Source organism: Phocoena sinus, chromosome 6, assembly GCF_008692025.1.
Source record: "Phocoena sinus isolate mPhoSin1 chromosome 6, mPhoSin1.pri, whole genome shotgun sequence".
Lineage (NCBI taxonomy): Eukaryota > Metazoa > Chordata > Mammalia > Artiodactyla > Phocoenidae > Phocoena > Phocoena sinus.
In genome coordinates, this window is record NC_045768.1 from 75,769,943 (window position 1) to 75,788,292 (window position 18,350).

The following is an 18,350-nucleotide window of genomic DNA, read 5'->3' on the forward strand; positions in this document are numbered from 1 at the left end:
ATTTTCTGGGAATTTGAGAGATGAATATTTTTAACAAAGCAGATAATGTCAATTAAAGATTCTCTGCAAGATGGTGTTGGTTAGTGTCTAAGAGACAGAGAATGAAAGAGTAAAGACCATAAAGTAAAATCTGTATTTTGTACAATAAATGACATGATCAGCGGAGAACCTGTAGAAACATACAGCATTATAACATAATTTTAACATACTCAAAATTAACTTCCTTCTCCCTCCTGTGCAAAAGTGGGGCCTATATGGGTATACATGAAATGTACAGAGTAACTAACCTCCATTCCAAGCCGGACACGTATCTCGTGCATATCACAATGCCACTAACAGGATAGTTGGTGGCTGTACTTGTGGTATTTGATTAACTTGTTTAATGTTGGGTATTTTTCATCAGAAAAACCAGAAAGGAAAAAAGTTCTGAGAGCAAAACCTCTGTACCAATCCACTACAGAGCAAGTGCACACATGAATCTATTGAATTTGAGCTATACTTCTTACGCAACGCACGCTATTTACCCTGGGTGAGATGACTTGGACCCAATCAATTTTAGAATCTCTTTAGGCTTAACGAAAATCACATATGAAAGGAGGTACAGAGCAAAACTTAGAATGGAATTAGATCTCTACACCAACAAAAGTTTTTTTTTTTTTGTGGTACGCAGGCCTCTCACTGTTGTGGCCTCTCCTGTCGCGGAGCACAGGCTCCGGACGCGCAGGCTCAGCGGCCATGGCTCACGGGCCCAGCCGTTCCGCGGCATGTGGGACCTTCCCGGACAGGGGCACGAACCTGTGTCCCCTGCATTGGCAGGCGTACTCTCAACCACTGCACCACCAGGGAAGCCCCAACAAAAGTTTTATGCATGAATTCCAAGGTCAGGCAACTTGCTGAACCATGATGCGGTCACCAGTCTCAGTTTAATTGCTGTTTTGATGCCTGTGGAACATCTAGGACCATACCAGGTGGTGAGCATGGAACACTTTTTACTTAAGCAGAAGCTTTAGAATTCTCTACCCAAGAAGAGAACCCACAGGGCAGCATTTCAAACAGTAGACCTTTACCATGAACCTCCTGATTTACTCAAGTCAGACTTAGGACCCCGATTTTTATCACGAACAAGCAGGCTCTTACCATCATCCTGAATGATTCTCCGCAGGTAGTCGGCCACTAGACTTTAAAGGGATCTTTTGTGAAGCAAGCCTAGCCGATGAGGAAACATAACTGTCGTGTCCACAACTGAAGTATGAATTAACTGTCAAATGAAAGAGGAAAACTCTTTAGACGTTCTTCCCAAGGAATAAGGAAACTGCTGATGGCAGCAACAGTACTGTAGCAGTAGTAACTATGCTACAAAAGAGCAGTTACAACAGGCCAGTCACTAGGCACTTAACTTGCATTATTTCACTACAACCTGCAGAGTAACCTAGCAAGGTGGGTATGTTATTGTCCCTTTTTACAGCCAAGGAAACTGAGGCTTCGAGAGGTTAAGAAAGTTGCCTAACTGAGTCAGCAGGGTAGAAGGAAATCCAATCTCAGCAGCCTGACTTCCAAGTCCACGTTCCTACCAAGAGAGCACCACCAGGGGGCAGCATGAGCTCAGAGCGGTTCCAATAATTACTGGCGGGGTGAGGGGCAGTAAAGGGTGAGCCAGGCTCCTCCCACATTGTGACTAAGCGGAGGTGCGGGCACACCTCACTCTAGTGCAAGTCCCATTTCAGTGGTTTGTCTGTCCCTGGGGAGGGAGCATGGACAAGGATTAGTCCCATCTAGGTCCAAATCCCCTCTGCTTACACATGGAAGAAGGTAAGTTTTTCCTGATATTTAATAAAGTAGGAAATAGTGATACAATAAGAGAGGGGTCAGATAACAGAGCCTAGACTGTCAGGTACCAGTTTGGATTCCTTGTTAGAAGAGCTGTACTTTGAAAAAGCGTTGAAGAAGATTAGCCTCAGGACAAGAGTAATTTAAAGACTGATGAAGAGAGGGGTTGGGGCTTCCCTGGTGGTGCACTGGTTGGGAGTCTGCCTGCCAATGCAGGGGACACGGGTTCAAGCCCTGGTCCAGGAAGATCCCACATGCCACCGAGCAACTGGGCCTGTGCGCCACAACTACTGAGCCTGCGCTCTGGAGCCCGCAAGCCACAACTACTGAGCCCACATGCCACAACTACTGAAGCCTGCGCACCTAGAGCCCATGCTCCACAACAAGAGAAGCCACCGCAATGAGAAGGCCACGCATCGCAACAAAGAGTAGCCCCCGCTCTCAGCAACTAGAGAAAGCCCGTGTGCAGCAACGAACACCCAGTGCAGCCAAAAATTAAATAAATGAATAAAAAATAAACTTATTTAAAAAAAAGAAGAAGAAAGGGGTTGGAAGATTAATGTTTAGCACCTACTACGCCCCATCCATAAACGCTTTAAATTCTCACTTTTAACGTGTCGGCCACCTCCTGGACACTGGTTCCTGGCTGCAGAATACTGAGCACATAAGAGAAGGTCGGGGGCGGGGGGCGGGCGGGCGGAAATAGAGAAAAATAGAGAAATCTACGAGTAATCTGGGTGAAAGAAACAGACTGATTACAACGAATAAAAAACACAGTGGTTTCACATTTTCTGGTCTGGGAGACAAGTGAAATAGAACTGTTCCTGGAAAATGAGAGACAGGAAAGTCATGGTGAGAAACTGAGTCTGAGACAAGCTGTCGCTGAGGTGACAGAAGGCCATCCCTGTGAAGAGCTTTCTTACAGAAAGCTTACGTCCCCAACTCTCTTTGCTCACACTTGGGTGGGGTCTGGTGGAAGCACATTCCAGTCTCATCTGTCACATGCAGAGACAACAGTGCTGTGTGAAACAACTATCTATACTACGGTACCAGCTTTGCAGGGAAAGAGGTGGATACTCAGGAAAATTAAATGGCCTTACTTACATTCTTACACTAAAGAAGAACTAGCCCTTCTCGGCATGAAGGTAAGTCCTAGGGGTGGCTGAAACAAATAGTCAAGGTCCCCAAAGTTCTAGAGTTGCACTGTGCGATGTGGTAGCCACCAGCCACATGTAACTATTGAAATTAAGTAAACAAAATGAAAAAATGGTTTTCTCGGTCACATTCGACACATTTTAAGTGCTCACTGGCCACATGTGGCTAGTGTCTACCATATTGGTTAGTGAACACGTAGAACGGAGAGTTCTGTTGCAGAGCACTGTTCTAGATCGGGGGTGGCCACCAAACTCTCTCTTCCGAGTTATAAATAGTTTAGGCTTGCAGGCCATACCACTTCTGTTATAACTACTCAACAATGCCACTGTAGTATGAAAGCAGTGATAGAAAATACATCCATGAGTGGGTGTGGTGGCTCTGTTCCATAAAAATATTTGCAGAAACAGGTGGCTAACATGGACCATAGTGTCCTGACACCTGTTCTAGAACATGGAGCAAAGAACAGACCATTGTAACCTGGAGTATTAAGGGGGAGATTTTCAAGTCTATCATGCCAAGAAAAATGAACATGCCATTTGATTTTGAGCCTACCTTACAGGTAGGTTTTATAAGTCTACCTGACTTAATATGAAAAAGTATCTTCCAGGACGTGACTATAATAACCTATTAGATAAACGTAGTTTTACCCACGTGAATAGTAAAGACAATGATCTAAGACCATGTCAAAAGAACGATTTTGGCTTCATCACAATTGATAATGGACTTTCGTTCTGATCTTGTTTAGCCAAATGACTTGGGCATCTTATACTGCTTCTGGTTTATCAGAGTTGGACAAAGTCATCAGCACAGTGATGCTTATCTTGTTTTGTCTAAAAGGGCAAATCAAGCGTCGGTGATAACACAATGGTAATGACTACCGCATTAACACACACAGTTTTATAAGAATATGAGCCTCTAACTCTTTACCTTAAGTGCATAGAGACTACATCCAAAGCTATGTCCAATTAGTACAGCGTCAGCGCTGAACAGGTTCAACAAGGTGGCTTGCACATCACGGACTGAGGTTTTCGTGTCTTTCAAGTCATCTTCAACCACACCAGAAAACCTATCCCAAGAAGACACACAGTGCATGTAAGAGTACAACTAAGTAGATTTCATCAGTTATAGTTAGAACACATTACTGACTCAACGTGACAAACATTGGATGAACAGAACAAAGACCTTATTGTATGTCTGCCAACTATCCCTTTACTAGGTTATATTGATGTAACCTAGTAAAATTTATAATTTGGATCAATCATGTAAGGCAGGGGGAGACATTATTACAAGTTCATAAAGTTCCTTTGTGAACGCTTATCTCTGTATAATCTGAGTTTTGTCAGTTACAGTTAAGTAGTCTATCTCCCATTAAGGCAAAGCTAAAGATGAAATGTGAGAAGCATGGAAAAGCAGATGGAGCCATAAGCAGAGTCTAGACAACCTGAGTTTGAGCTATGCTATGACTCTGCCATTTACTTATTATATTTGATTTTCAACAAGTTGCTTAGCCTTCTGGTTTCAGTCTTCTCATCTGTAAAGTAGGGTCAATTACCAATCTTAATGGCTTATAAGGACCCAATGAAAATACATGCAAACAGTGAAAATACATGCAGAAAACTGACTATCCTAGTGGTTTTCATGAAGCACATACTAAAAGTAAGTGTTCAGAAATGTGGCTGCTGCTGCGCTTTACCGCAAATTAGGAGAAAAGAGATAAAAATACTGCAAACGTATTTTCAACGTAAGCTGTATGTTCATAGTACTGTCTCCTGTAAGAAACAAAAGATACCTGGCTCCATCATCTGGCTTAGTTAAGGAATGTGATGCATAATCAAATATTTGAATTAAGAGGACATGATCATGGATGGAGTACTTGGGTTCATTTTAAAAGAATGCAATGCATTGAATCCTTTTGACTTTTTTTGTGTGTGTGCGGTACGCGGGCCTCTCACTGTCATAGCCTCTCCCATTGCAGAGCACAGGCTCCAGACGCACAGGCTCAGCAGCCATGGCTCACGGGCCCAGCCGCTCCGCGGCATGTGGGATCTTCCCGGACCGGGGCACAAACCCGTGTCCCCTTGCATCGGCAGGCGGACTCTCAACAACTGTGCCACCAGGGAAGCCCCCTTTTGACTTTTTCTTTTAAGATTCAAGTTTTTAATTTTAAAGCAAGACCTTCAGTTCTCATTTTGCTGCTATGAGTATCAGTAATTAGCAAAGCATTTCCTGACTTGTTCCAAAAAGGAGTTAGAAAAGATTCCGCTAAACCCATGGAAGAACGAGAACCAATAAGAGTACAGTAACTTTAAATATAGTACAATTTTGTTTGTCAGTTATAGCTCAATAAAGAAAAAAAAAAAAGTAAAATATAAAATAGATGGGGCTATTAGGATATGGCCAAAATGAGTAGGAAAAAAAATCAAATGAGGTCAGGAGAGAGATTAGTAACAAAATGCATTTTCTGATAACAGCAACTTTTACTGAGTTTTTATGTATACAACCGTTTTTATGAACCATGAGGAAATTTAGGTTAAAAAATACTTGTTATCAGAATTCTTTATAATTATTCTCAAAATTTATCACAACAACTTTTAATTAACTTGACCACCTTGCCTTACTGTGCTCCAAAACTATGGACGTACACATATATAATATATATTATGTATACTATATATACTATAATACTATAAACTATGTACTATAGTATATAATGCATATAATATACACGTGTATGTGTATCAAGTCATATTTGTTCATATATACATATACAAATGTATGTATATATGTGTGCATGTATACACACACACACGTCATATTAAGTACCATTGGAGAATCTGTTAAAGAAAATTGAATAAATACAATCACACCAGTAATTAACACTTCTAAATTTTCATTGTACAATAAGATCAATGTCTTCTATTTTATATTTAAATAGATATATTTAAATAAATATATAAATATGTCATGTCATATGGCTTATGTGCCTTTAGGAAATCCAATTCAATTAATCAATGATATTGTTGGGTATTTTATATGAGGTTTTTAAAAATAAAAGGCACATCTATATCATACTATCTCAAGTTAGCATTGAATTTGGATCAGAAACATGTCCTACTTTAATAATAATAATAATAAAATAGAACTTGCACTGAACCAGTGTTCTGTATGCTATATCAAAGCTATGTATACTCAGTGACTTGTCTACAGGATTATAGAAATTTTCATCTAATGGGAACAGTATGGTATTTTCAGAAGAAACTGATTAATGATTGAATGAATAAATGAATGAATCAATAACTTGTTCAATATTTTTGTCTGTCTCTCTAGCCTCCTACCTACCATTCCAACATGTAAACACCATGAGTGCTGAGGCCGTATCTCTCATTTCGGGTTGTTACTCAGGGCCTAATACAGTGTCTGCATAATTTTAGCAAGGTACTCAACAGAACATGAACAGTTTTGAATAAACAAATTAATTAAAAGCAAACAGTGTTAACTCATGCTCTAAAGTTGAATCAAATAAAAGTACCTAGGCTAAAACTCAAAGTACATGTTGAATGTTCTATAATTTCAAAAACAAACCCCTGTGTATAATGCATACCTAGTGTTATAGTCAATGACTTCTTCATCTGGTTTCACAGATGTATCATAGCCCACCTGGAGGCTGGGATCAACCACTGTCACTTGAGTAAGTTCCAAACCTTTGGCTGTTTAGCACTATAAAGACGGAAATATTAAATTTAAACATCATATTGGGCAAACATATTTTAACATCTTAGATATCTTAAAGGAATATTTCTAACTGGAATATACAGTCTAACCCTATCATTCAGTTTTGGTAACAAAAGCCAGTGTGTGGATCTGACGGTCATATAAATGGTGTTCCAAGCTTTAATTTTTTCCTTAATGTTGGTAATATTTCTGCTAATAAAAATAATTTCATTTTCTCGGCATAGGCTTTACAATTATTTTCATTAGAGATCAGTGCTATCCAAAAGAACCTTCTGTGAAGATGAAATGTTCTATTTCTGTCCTGTCCAATATGGTAGCCACCAGCCACAAGTGGGGATTGAGTATTTGAAATATGGCTAGTATGACTGACGAACTAACTTTTTAATTTAATTTAACTTTTTATTGAGGTAACATTGTTTTATAACATCATACAAGTTTCACGTGTATAACATTATATTTTGACTCCTATAAACACTACAGCACGCTGCACCATCAAAAATTTTGTTTTCATTCGTCTCCATACTGTTGACCCCCTTTACCCATTTTGCCCTCCCCCGCCTCCCCTCTGGTAACTGCTACTCTGTTCTCTATACCGACACGTTTGTTTGCTAGTGGATACCATATTGAACAATGCAGTTATAAACCTTGTTGAATGAAAAAAAACATTTGATTTCTAAGCCAGAAACAGCTTTCATTGTCTGCAGTTAAAAATCTAAGCTTAGGGCTTACCTGGTGGCGCCAGTGAGAGGCCCGTGTACCGCAAAAAAACAAACAAAACAAAACAACAACAACAACAAAAATCTAAGCTTAAAAACTGAACACTTCCCTTCTATATCTATTAAAATTCAACTCCACAAATCTGCTTTCCAAATATGCCACAGGGAACAAAAATTTAATTTTATGTTTTGTTAAAGATGACTGTTCACATGATGTTTGACACATACAAAGCACTTTGCCATATATTAGTGTATGTGAGTCTCACCATCACTGTCGGGTTATTATTAACCTCATAATTTACATATTGGAGCATCCGGGAGACTTGGCTGATAAGCAGTGGAGCTTCCGAGGTCTCATGATTCCAAGTTCTGTTTTTCCCCTACTGTTTAGTATTGATTCTCATATGGAAGAAGGTAACTCCCTATAAATATTTTACTGTCTCTATAAAAACAATAGCTTTTTAAAAATTAAAGCTTCTATGCTGATTTGGGGGATAACAGTAGTATTCATAACATTTTCCACCCGTGTAATTTCAGCAACGTAATGAGTAGGACAAGCAGTGATTATATCTAAATAAAAATTAATAAGTAAAAGAAAGAGGATCGTGGGCCAACTCCCGGCTCCATCACCAAGTGCAGGTATCCCACCAAGTCACTTAACTCTTTTCAGCTTCAGCTGCTTCATCTGAAAATGTGTGAACAACATCGCAGCACTGTGTGGGACTGAGAGAGAGAGCCTGGGAACGTTCCTTACACATGCATAAATAAGGCAAAACATACCACCAACGTACCACCTCACAATTCACGGCAAATACAACCGTGATTCCCGCTGCGGGGTGGGAACTTGACAAAAGTCTTCACAAAGCCTTCTGGGTTTGCTTTTTGGTCCTGAACGTGAAGCTGAAACGAACACTGCCAAATAAGTTACTGTATGTTTTGGCAAGAGCAACTAAGCTCATAAAAATTTCATCAACTGAAAATTAGTGGATTACACCAAATGCTTATGGATCCCCAAGGTCTGCGCAGGAGGCAGCAACTCTGGTTCTGAAACAAGCAGCATTCTGGGGAACAAGCCCTACCTTGGCGACCTGACACCCGGGGGATCGAAGGACACCTTCACAACAGCTGTACCGCCTTTCTGAGCTACCAAGAACTGCAAACCACACGAAAAGTAAAAATCAAAACAAGCAAGCTTGACAAGGCGGAGTGGCTAACTCCCAGAGCGTCTCACGCACAAGGATCTTTAAGACTGCACCATGCAAGCGATCTGATGTAAAGTCTAAAACTCTGCATGGTTGCTTTTCTAGCTATTATGTAACAAACAGGAAACACTGACTCCTAGAAGCCAAGTTCTCAGAGGCTGCACTTGGAAGGTGAATTATAATTACCAGTGTCTTGAATGCCTTTCTCCCCTTCCTCCCTTTGCTTCCCCATAATGTGGCTGGGCCCCTCAGCTCCTCTCCTGATATCACTTCTTTATCCTGCTTTAACTCTACCTCAACCATCCTTTCAAAATATTCTCCTCCCTGACCTGCCCTCTGTGCTGAAGCCCCTGGATGATGGGCTCCGGCTACCACCCTCTCCCTTCCTGCATCTGACCCGAGGAACATCACCCAGTTACGTAGACTGAGACCGTAACAAAGATGTTGTCTCCAACCTTGGCTGGACCTCTGAAATCCCGACACCCTCTTCTTCCACTACCTTGGCCAGACACTTTGCACATTTTCACAGCAACAAGCCTAAGCCTTCATCTCTCTTTTATCTCTCTCACATCTTCCATCTCACCCGTACCCTTACCTACCCCAAGCCCTTCTTCCCTCTGGCCCAAGGTAATGTTCTCCCAACTGTTCCCTAAAAACCCCTCTGCCTACAGTAGGTTTTGCACCAGTTTTCCCATAAAATGTGGTTAATCTTCCTCAAGCACATTTTTCATTACATTACTTTCCTCAAATGCTTCACTTCTACATTGCTGATCAAATGCAGATTTCTCAGGCTGGCACTGAAGACTCTTGCTTAACCAACCTTCTATTACCCATCTAATCTTGACATCTCACGGCTTTATCTTACCTTCTCCTGTGATGAGAAAGGGAGGCTGAGAACCGGTATTAACAGAGCATCTGTTAGAAGCCAGGAATTGGACACGTCAGCTCATTAAACTGGACGCAAAGCTCATTCTATGAATGTGGAAACAAAAGCTCAGAGAGCTTCCGAAACCTGCTCAAGGTCTCAGAGGAAGGAAGTGGTGAAACAGCCCAAAATCTCAGGTCCGCCGGCTCCAAAGTCCCATTCTGTTCATTATGCTGTGTTGTCTAGTCATTCCACACAGTAGTTAATCTACTACTTTTATTCTCCTTCAGTGTCTTCCTATTTTCTTCCCTTTTGGAATTTACAGTCTCCCCACCCACTAAAACTAAGCCCTAAACACTTAAGTCAAACTTGTCTGATTTACTTTACTACTGATCCATTATTCTTACATTTATTCTATAATTCAATCACATTCACTGTTCCTCTCTACTTCCTCTGCTCTGCTTTATTTTCTTCATAGCATTTATTATAATAGCTTTTTCATATTCATTTCCATATCTACATAAATAATTCATCTGTTCACCCATCTATCCACACAGATATTGACAGCCTGTTTGCGTTAGGTACCATGCCAAGTGCTGGGGAAACATTCGGTCCCTCCAAGAGCTTGCAGTCTTTTGAAGATGGCAGATAAACCACTAAATCGTTACAAAATGCAGTTGGGTGCTGTCAAAGGCACTGACGGTCAAAGGCCCTCAAAGGTTGTGATAGAAGAGGGAGGACCTATTTTAGATCACGGGGTCGCGAAAGAACCTTGAGTAGGTCACATTTAAGCAGAGACCTAAAAGATGAGAAGGAACCAGCTATGTGAAAAGGAGACAGCAGGTTAGAAGACTCCAGAAAGTTGGCCAGTGTGATAGGAAAGAAACTGTGGAAAGGGTACGAGATAGCGGGCAGAGGCCAAATTCGGCAGGGTTGACAAAGTTATTGAAGAATTTTCATTATAGCAGGGGAGTGATGTAAACAGAACTGTGATTTAAAAATTATTCTGGGAGTTGTTGGGTGAGAAGTAGCTTGGGGCGAGGGAGCGTTAAGACTGGAAGGATGCTGCAGTAGCTTGGGAAGGAGATAAGGGTCTTGTGGCCCTGGTGGGGCGCAGCAGAGGTGGAGAAGAGACACTTTGGAGGTAACAGAACAAATGGGACTTGGACACTGCTGAGATGAAAGGGCGCACCAGGGAGTTCCCTGGCGGTCCAGTGGTTAGGACTCGGTGCCCTCAATGCCATGGCCCGGATTCAATCCTTGGTGGGGGAACTAAGGGCGCTGGCATAGGCAGAAAAAAAGAAAAAGGGAAAAACAAAACAAAGGCCTTGAATGGGGGGGTGTGCACCGAGGGGAGAGAGCGATGACTGCACCCAGGTTTTTTGGTCTGAGTAGGGAAAAGAACCATCTGAGTTGACTGTAGAGAATTTACTGTGCTGGAGAAGAAATGGGGGCTGGGCTGGGGGAGAGGAAGCAGTTGTTCATCCTTGCTCAGTGCAGGGCAGGGGCCAAGGAACTGGAGCCGTAAGCAATTATTCTAACGCTGGCCTGTGAAAAGCAGGTGAAGTCAGGAGGTAGCTGATTGACCTGAGGTCTTAAACAGGCGGAAGAATCATCACAGCCATACTTCTTGAGCCAGCGAGCTCCAAAGTTAAGAAGTGATGGTCGGGAGTAAGTGTTTGTAATGGAAACTTTTGAATCAATACAGTTTCCCTTTACTGGACTGTATTTAACAAATACACATTGAACTGAATACTTTATTCCACTTTTCTCCCCACCGCTTTGGCACCGGCTCTTCAAGTAAATGAAATGGAACGACCAGATACCTGCCTTTATGACTCACCAGTCGGCCAAAGTGGTAGTGACATTCCTCTACGCTGCTGTGTTTGCCTGCAGGAGTCACGCCACAGATCTTCCCACATCGACAGCACATCTTCCTAGAAGCTAAAACAGAACATGAAGTAGAGTTATTCATGAAGAGATGTGGGGCGGGAAATGAGGACCTGCATGCAGAGACTTGCCTTTGCATTCCTGATCCTGTCGTGAGCACAGACTCAGTGTGATCTCCGAGTAACAGGAAAAGGAACAGAATTATGCAAAGGAGTACGTGCAGGTGAGCTGCTTCCTGCATCAGGGCTGCCACTGCTCAAACAGGCATTCTCCCACCTGCTTCCAGAGTCAGCCCAACGCCAGGTAATTGTGGTTTTAGCACCACAAGTTGACTGTCACCAACTTGATCTGTCATCTACTCTAGTGCATAGTAACTCCTGAATTAGGACCCATGTCTTCCTTTTAGACACACAGAGATCTGTTTATTGTCACTGAGAGTGTATCTGGGCTTTTCACTAGCCCCGTTTATGAACACTTGTTTTTATTAATGACCCTCAAACTGGCTCTGATGACGATGATGACAGCAACTCTTTTATTTGGGTGTCTGTTATGCGATGACGAGGCAGGCGCTGCACCAAGCACTTCAGATGCACTATTTTAACGGATTCTCATAGCTACTGATGGGGCAGCTACCATCATCTCATTGTTCAGAGTGGGGAAGCCGACCCTGGGAGAGTGACTCATGACTTACCCAGCACCCAGACCCAGATTTGCCTTTCTCCTTCAGAGCCCCGGTTCTTAACTGTTAAGTGTACTGCCTTCCAATGAGAGGATTTAAAGGAAGGTAAAGCAAATGGCGAAAATAATCCCAAGAGAGAAGTTCTAAAGATACAAGAGTTTGAAGCTAAATATCTTCTAGCCAATGAAAAATATTTCTATAACTGCATTTCAAACCCTGATGGACCTAACATTTGACAGTTGTGTTAACGTTAAATATCCTCTTGCTATCTCTTTTCTGGGGGGAGAGGGAGTGGGATAAATATATTAACTAACTATGCCCAGTATTCGGAGAAAATGCAAAATAAGAAGACTAATTGGAAGTCTTTTTATAAGAATTCCTAGTGAAAGGGTATGAAGTATACGGAACACAGCACTGCCCACATATGTCTAGGGGTAAAAGCAGAAGCTCCAGAGTCAGACTCCTTGGGTTCAAATCCTGGCTCTACCACTTATTTTCTGAGTGACCTCTGATAAATTATTTGACCTCTCTGAACCTTAGTTTCTTCATTTGTATAAATGGAGGTGGTAACAGTACTTACCTGAAATGGCTGCTAAGATTTAATAAAACTGATTACATAAATAAAGCACTTAGATACTGGGAATAAAATGAAATGGAAAGGGAAAGAAAATGAGATGCAACAATGTTTTTACCTGTAGCCTAATGATGCAGCCATCATTTGTGGCCATGGCTGGCCACAAATCTTGTTTCCATTAGAAAATGTCAGAACACTGGGACTTTTATTTTTCATATTTATTTTTTTGGCTGTGCTGGGTCTTAGTTGTGGCACATGGGCTCTAGTTCCCTGACCAGGGATCAAACCTGGACCCCCTGCATTGGAAGCGCAGAGTCTTAGCCACTGGACCACCAGGGAAGTCCCAGAACACTGGGACTTTTAGGGCTCCAGTCTTAGCGTGTAGAAAGGCTAATTTTTGGACACATATACTTACGATCATTTACAAGAGTTTTTGTCATGCCTGGGTTTAAAAGAATATTTCCTGGTTTGACAGGGTTGGGTTGGGGGTAGTTATTTTCACAGAACTGTGCTTCAGTTAGAAGGGAGCCTTTAAGACGTCTGTAAAGAATAATTCCTGTGAGCACTAAGAGAAAAAGAAACGCTGTCCAATAAAATTTAAATTGCTTTTTTTCCCTCTTTAAGTAGTGGTAGGGTTAGAGTCTACTAACCCTTTTATGAAATGCTAGGATTCTGATTAACATTAAGTAAGACTGTAGTCTAAAAGAATCCAAGTGTTCGTGTCCTTCAATAACAGCCACAACAAATCAATATTGTTCCCTGGACCACGCGATGTCCTAAGCTTTGGGTGAGAGGTGGGAAAGTTAAAATTATATCAGTAATAGCTGGTGCATATTAAGCAGGCCGAAACCTGTTCTAAGCATGTTGATTTAAACTTTACATTAAGCCAGAATGGCAAGTGAACTGACTTCATTTTTACAGATGAGTTAGATGAGACTCAGAAAAGTAAGGACATATGACCAAAGCCACACAGCACAGTTGATACACAAACCCAGGCCTTCTGGCTCGACATCTTGCGTAACAATTCTTAATACTCACTCAGATAAGAAAAGTACAAAAGCTTACAAGCAGGAGACAATGGGAACCCTGATGACTCTCACAAAGGCAAGATAGCTCAAGGATCTCTTCCCAACACCAGTAACCCAGTCCCAGATCCCCTCACTCTAATGAGCTCTCGAGAAAGTTTCTCTAATTTATTACTTTAGCAGAATTTACTAGACATGCTTTAGCAAACTCTTTTGTAAAACGAAAAACTGTGTTATGAGAAGTATTACTAGATTCTAAAAGCATCTACGTTGTTTCAATTCTTACATGAGGCTTTTTTTTTTTTTTTTTTTCGGTACACGGGCCTCTCACTGTTGTGGCCTCTCCTGTTGCGGAGCACAGGCTCCAGACGCGCAGGCTCAGCGGCCATGGCGCACGGGCCCAGCCGCTCCGCGGCATGTGGGATACCCCCGGACCGGGGCACAAACCCGCGTCCCCTGCATCAGCAGGCGGACTCTCAACCACTGCGCCACCAGGGAAGCCCAAGGCTTTTTTTTTCTTTAAAGAGAAGCACAACCATCTGGTTTTATTCAAAATACAACCAAATTCTTTTCTCTACCTTCTTTCTTGTTATAAATTCAGACTTTGAGGCTGTACCCAGACCTACTGAATCAGAATCTGCATTTTTAACAAGATTTCCAGGCAATGCCAATGCAGGTAGAGTTTGAAAATTTGAACAGCACTACTCTTGCTGACTAGACATACGTTAACTACCAAAAGAAAAAAAAAGTTGAGAATTCTATCCAAATATTACTTAAATCAAAGCCCATCTTTTCATCTCCAATTTATACAAGTTTTTAAAAAGGACAGCACATGTACAAAGTATGCAGCTGATCCTTCACAAACACAAGAGTTTAATAGCTGCAGTCTACCAAATTTACTTCCCCTTTAAGGTCACAACTGCAAGGCCTATCGTTATCACAGTAAGCTTACCGTTTTTCTTTTCATTCTTTTTCAATCCAGTTGTCTTATTGTTGTTACTGCTTCCAGACACATCTAAAACATATAAGAACTTTTCTCCTGAGATGAACTATTTTTATCTACTTCATGAAAACATACAGAACATAAAAAGGTCTACAGTATAAAAATTTTTTTTTTATTTTAAAACATCCACCCAACCTGTGAGGGCAAACATCTTCATAACCAGTTCCAAACTGGGAAAAAGTCATATCTACTCAACTACTAAAAAGATCAGGATTTCACATTTGCTAAAACTAATACATTTTGACTACTGGATAGAGTGTGTCTAAATTTGAGTCACTGAGTTTCATACCATCATTTACCACAACTGTAACAGCTTGCAAACCATTTCTATTTTCTTTGGGAATATTTAAAATATGTACTTAGACCTGCATGTTCTATTTCTACGTGCTATATTTAATATGAGAAAAAGGGGGGGGAAGGTAGAATGCCATGAAAATACGAATCTAAGAGATCTCGTATATTTTAATACATGTATTTAAGTCTACTTAAAGTGCTGTACATTAAAAAAAAAAATGCCATAAAGGAATCACAGATGAACAGTTTTTACATTCTTGAGAATGGAACAGACTTTCAAAGCAGGACACAAAACCCAGAAACCGGGGCTTCCCTGGTGGCGCAGTGGTTGAGAGTCCGCCTGCCGATGCAGGGGACACGGGTTCGTGCCCCGGTCCGGGAAGATCCCACATGCCGCGGAGCGGCTGCGCCCGTGAGCCATGGCCGCTGAGCCTGCACGTCCGGAGCTTGTTGCTCCACAACGGGAGAGGCCACAACAGTGAGAGGCCCGCGTACCGCAAAAAAAAAAAAAAAAAAAACCAGAAACCAATAAAAAAGAGATTGATTACACTTTGAAAATAACCTCTATATTATTAAAAAAAAATTATAAATAAGGCTGATGCACAAGTGACAAACTGAAGAAAATATCTGCAGTATTATTAAAAGAGAATATGTAAAAGGCTGTCCCAAATGAATAGGACAATTTATAAAGGCGGGGGCAGAAGGATACAAAGAGCAAATTTAAAAAGAGAGAGAAATAAACATCTTCAACTTCGTAGCAATCAAAGATATTAAAATAACTTTTTTTTTTTAATATACTTCACACTCTGAAATAGGATAAATAAGAAAGTTTGGCAGGGTGTGAGGAAAACCACATACTCCACCATTAGTGGGCGATGTAAATGGACAAACCCTTTTTGGGGTAGTTAACAATATTTACCAGGGCTTCCCTGGTGGCGCAGTGGTTAAGAATCTGCCTGCCAATGCAGGGGACACGGGTTCGAGTCCTGGTCCGGGAAGATCCCACATGCCGCAGAGCAACTAAGCCCGTGTGCCATAATTACTGAGCCTGTGCTCTAGAGCCCGTGAGCCACAACTACTGAGCCTGCGTGCCACAACTATTGAAGCCCATGCACCTGGGGCCTGTGCTCTGCAACAAGAGAAGCCACCGCGATAAGAAGCCCATGCACTGCAACGAAGAGTAGCCCCCACTTGCCGCAACTAGAGAAAAGCCCTCGCGCAGCAATGAAGACCCAACGCAGCCAAAAATAAATAAATAAATAAAAATTTAAAAAACAACAATATTTACCAATTTTAAACATGCAGACCCTTTCTGCTAGCTTCTCTGTGTATAGGACTTTATGCTAAAGATACATATGCTCGGGTTTAAGTAAATGTTAATGTGTTAACATCCTCACACATATTTATCACAGAATTTATACTCAAAAAATGTAAGCAATCTAAATACCCAAAGGCATTTAGTTCATCTACATTAGAGATTCCATATAATGGAATATGTATAGTACAGGTTCTATACAACAGAATTTCATGCAGTCTTTAAAAAGTATCATACAGATCTAGATATGAACGTGGATTCCAGGTTAACTGACAAAAGACTTCTATGATACCTTACTGAGTAAAAAAAGTTAGACACACTGTATATAAAATGATTGTATTCATGAATATTACATATATCTCAGTAGTCATGTAAAGGAGGGTCTATATAAGAGATCTGGAAGATAGTTGTCTTTGACTGTTTTTTTAAAAGATGTTTTTCTGGGGCTTCCCTGGTGGTGCAGTGGTTGAGAGTCCGCCTGCCGATGCAGGGGACGCGGGTTCGTGTCCCGGTCCGGGAGGATCCCACATGCCGTGTATTATTTGAACTAATGCCACGTATTCTCAGCTGGGGTGGTACTGCCCCCAGAGTAGTAAAATTGGCTCTTGAAGAGTGAAAAAAATCTTAGATATTACAATAGTATGTGGCTCTACAAAACCCAATTTAACTGATAAAATATTATCCCTCAGTACTTCATTTTACTGGGGGTGAAGGAGGTAGAAAAAATAGGTTTATTAGGGGGACAATACTGATTTTTAAAAAGTTGAGAAGTACTGATACTATTCCACATGGAGGTGAATTACTTTATAACCAGAAATCAAATTTAAATATATCACTGACAACCTCCTTCAGTGAAGTTATATTTACATCTAAGTTCAAGGCTAACTTGTTACTTTCAACAAAAAAATGCCGCCTGCACGTTTGATTCAACAGAACATTTAAAACATACATTTCATTGAATATCTAAAAACAACCCTGTTAATGAAGAAAACACATTCAGTGTCAGGTGTTAATCACAACTTTTTATCTTATCACTTAATTGAAAAGACATTACCTTGGTCTCTCAGCTTCTTCAGAGTATTTCTTGCTATGTTCACATACATATTTCGACGGCTACAGCATTCATAAATGGCCTTTTCTTCTATTTTAGCCTAAATCACAAAGTGAACAATTAAATGAAAATATTAAATCCAAAGCCTATGAACAGTAAATGTCATTTGCCACATAATGGATAAATATGGCAAAATACTTATCTAACTCAAAAGATGGGGGGAAATGGTGCCACAAATAATAAGCAACTTATTTTACATTCTATGTTTATGTTTTTTGAGAAGAAAAAAAAAGCAAACTTAATCCCATGAATCTAATCCAAGAACCAGACACTTATCTTCACAAACTAGAGACTACTGTACGTTTGCAGACAGTGCATGGTGCAAAGCCTCCTAATTTGATTCTCAAAGCAAGGCCCTAACATATCAGAGGCACATACTAGTATTCTCATTTAAAAGGTGAGAACGCTAAGGCTCAAAGTGGCTAAATAATTTGCTTAAGATCACACAACAAAGAAAAGACATAATTCTCTTTTCATTATCTTTCTTCTATAAGTTACTTTCCTAAACCCATTAATTACTATTTTTACACCAAAACTCATTAAGATAGGTCAGTAAAAAGGGATGAAATGAGAGAACCAAATAAATAATACATTGTATATTATATTACTAATTTATTGTGCACCTAGTATGTACAGGTCTGGAATAAGCTCATTAAAAGTTTTCTCATTTAATCTTTATTGTGATTCTATGAGTATCACCAATTTATATGAGGAAACTGAGACCGAAGGAAAGTCAGTATCTTGCTTACTGTTGCAGAGCTAGAAATGGAATCCGGGTGTGCTCAAGTTCCGAAGCCAAGACTCTCCTCACTACACTAAACCATCACAGAGAGAACGCCATAGGGAGGTTGGAAGACAGTACAGAAGACAAGACAGGGATACAGAAAAAGACAAAGCTGGAAGGAAAAGGGTAACATTTCTCTTTAAGAGGCTCCTTTTTTGTTTCTTTGCTTTGCCATTAT

At 40.7% G+C, this 18,350-nt stretch overlaps 1 protein-coding gene across 7 annotated transcripts in view; it reads right to left on the minus strand.

The window, feature by feature from the left end:
- The window catches only part of LOC116755618, a 45,886-nt gene that overhangs the window by 4,173 nt on the left and 23,363 nt on the right, over positions 1-18,350 (minus strand). For 2 of the 7 annotated variants that reach the window (XM_032635340.1, XM_032635334.1), the window contains 3 exons: positions 17,332-17,428; positions 14,618-14,680; positions 10,851-11,441 (listed from right to left, as the gene is read on the minus strand). In XM_032635340.1, the coding sequence (XP_032491231.1) occupies positions 11,227-11,441; positions 14,618-14,680; positions 17,332-17,428 (375 nt within the window). In that variant the 3' untranslated portion in view covers positions 10,851-11,226. Of the gene's footprint in view, positions 1-1,137; positions 1,259-3,909; positions 4,049-6,583; positions 6,700-7,305; positions 8,584-9,497; positions 9,548-10,850; positions 11,442-14,617; positions 14,681-17,331; positions 17,429-18,350 lie in introns of those variants that run through there. The other 5 variants (XM_032635337.1, XM_032635336.1, XM_032635339.1 and 2 more) reach the window with 5 other exon arrangements.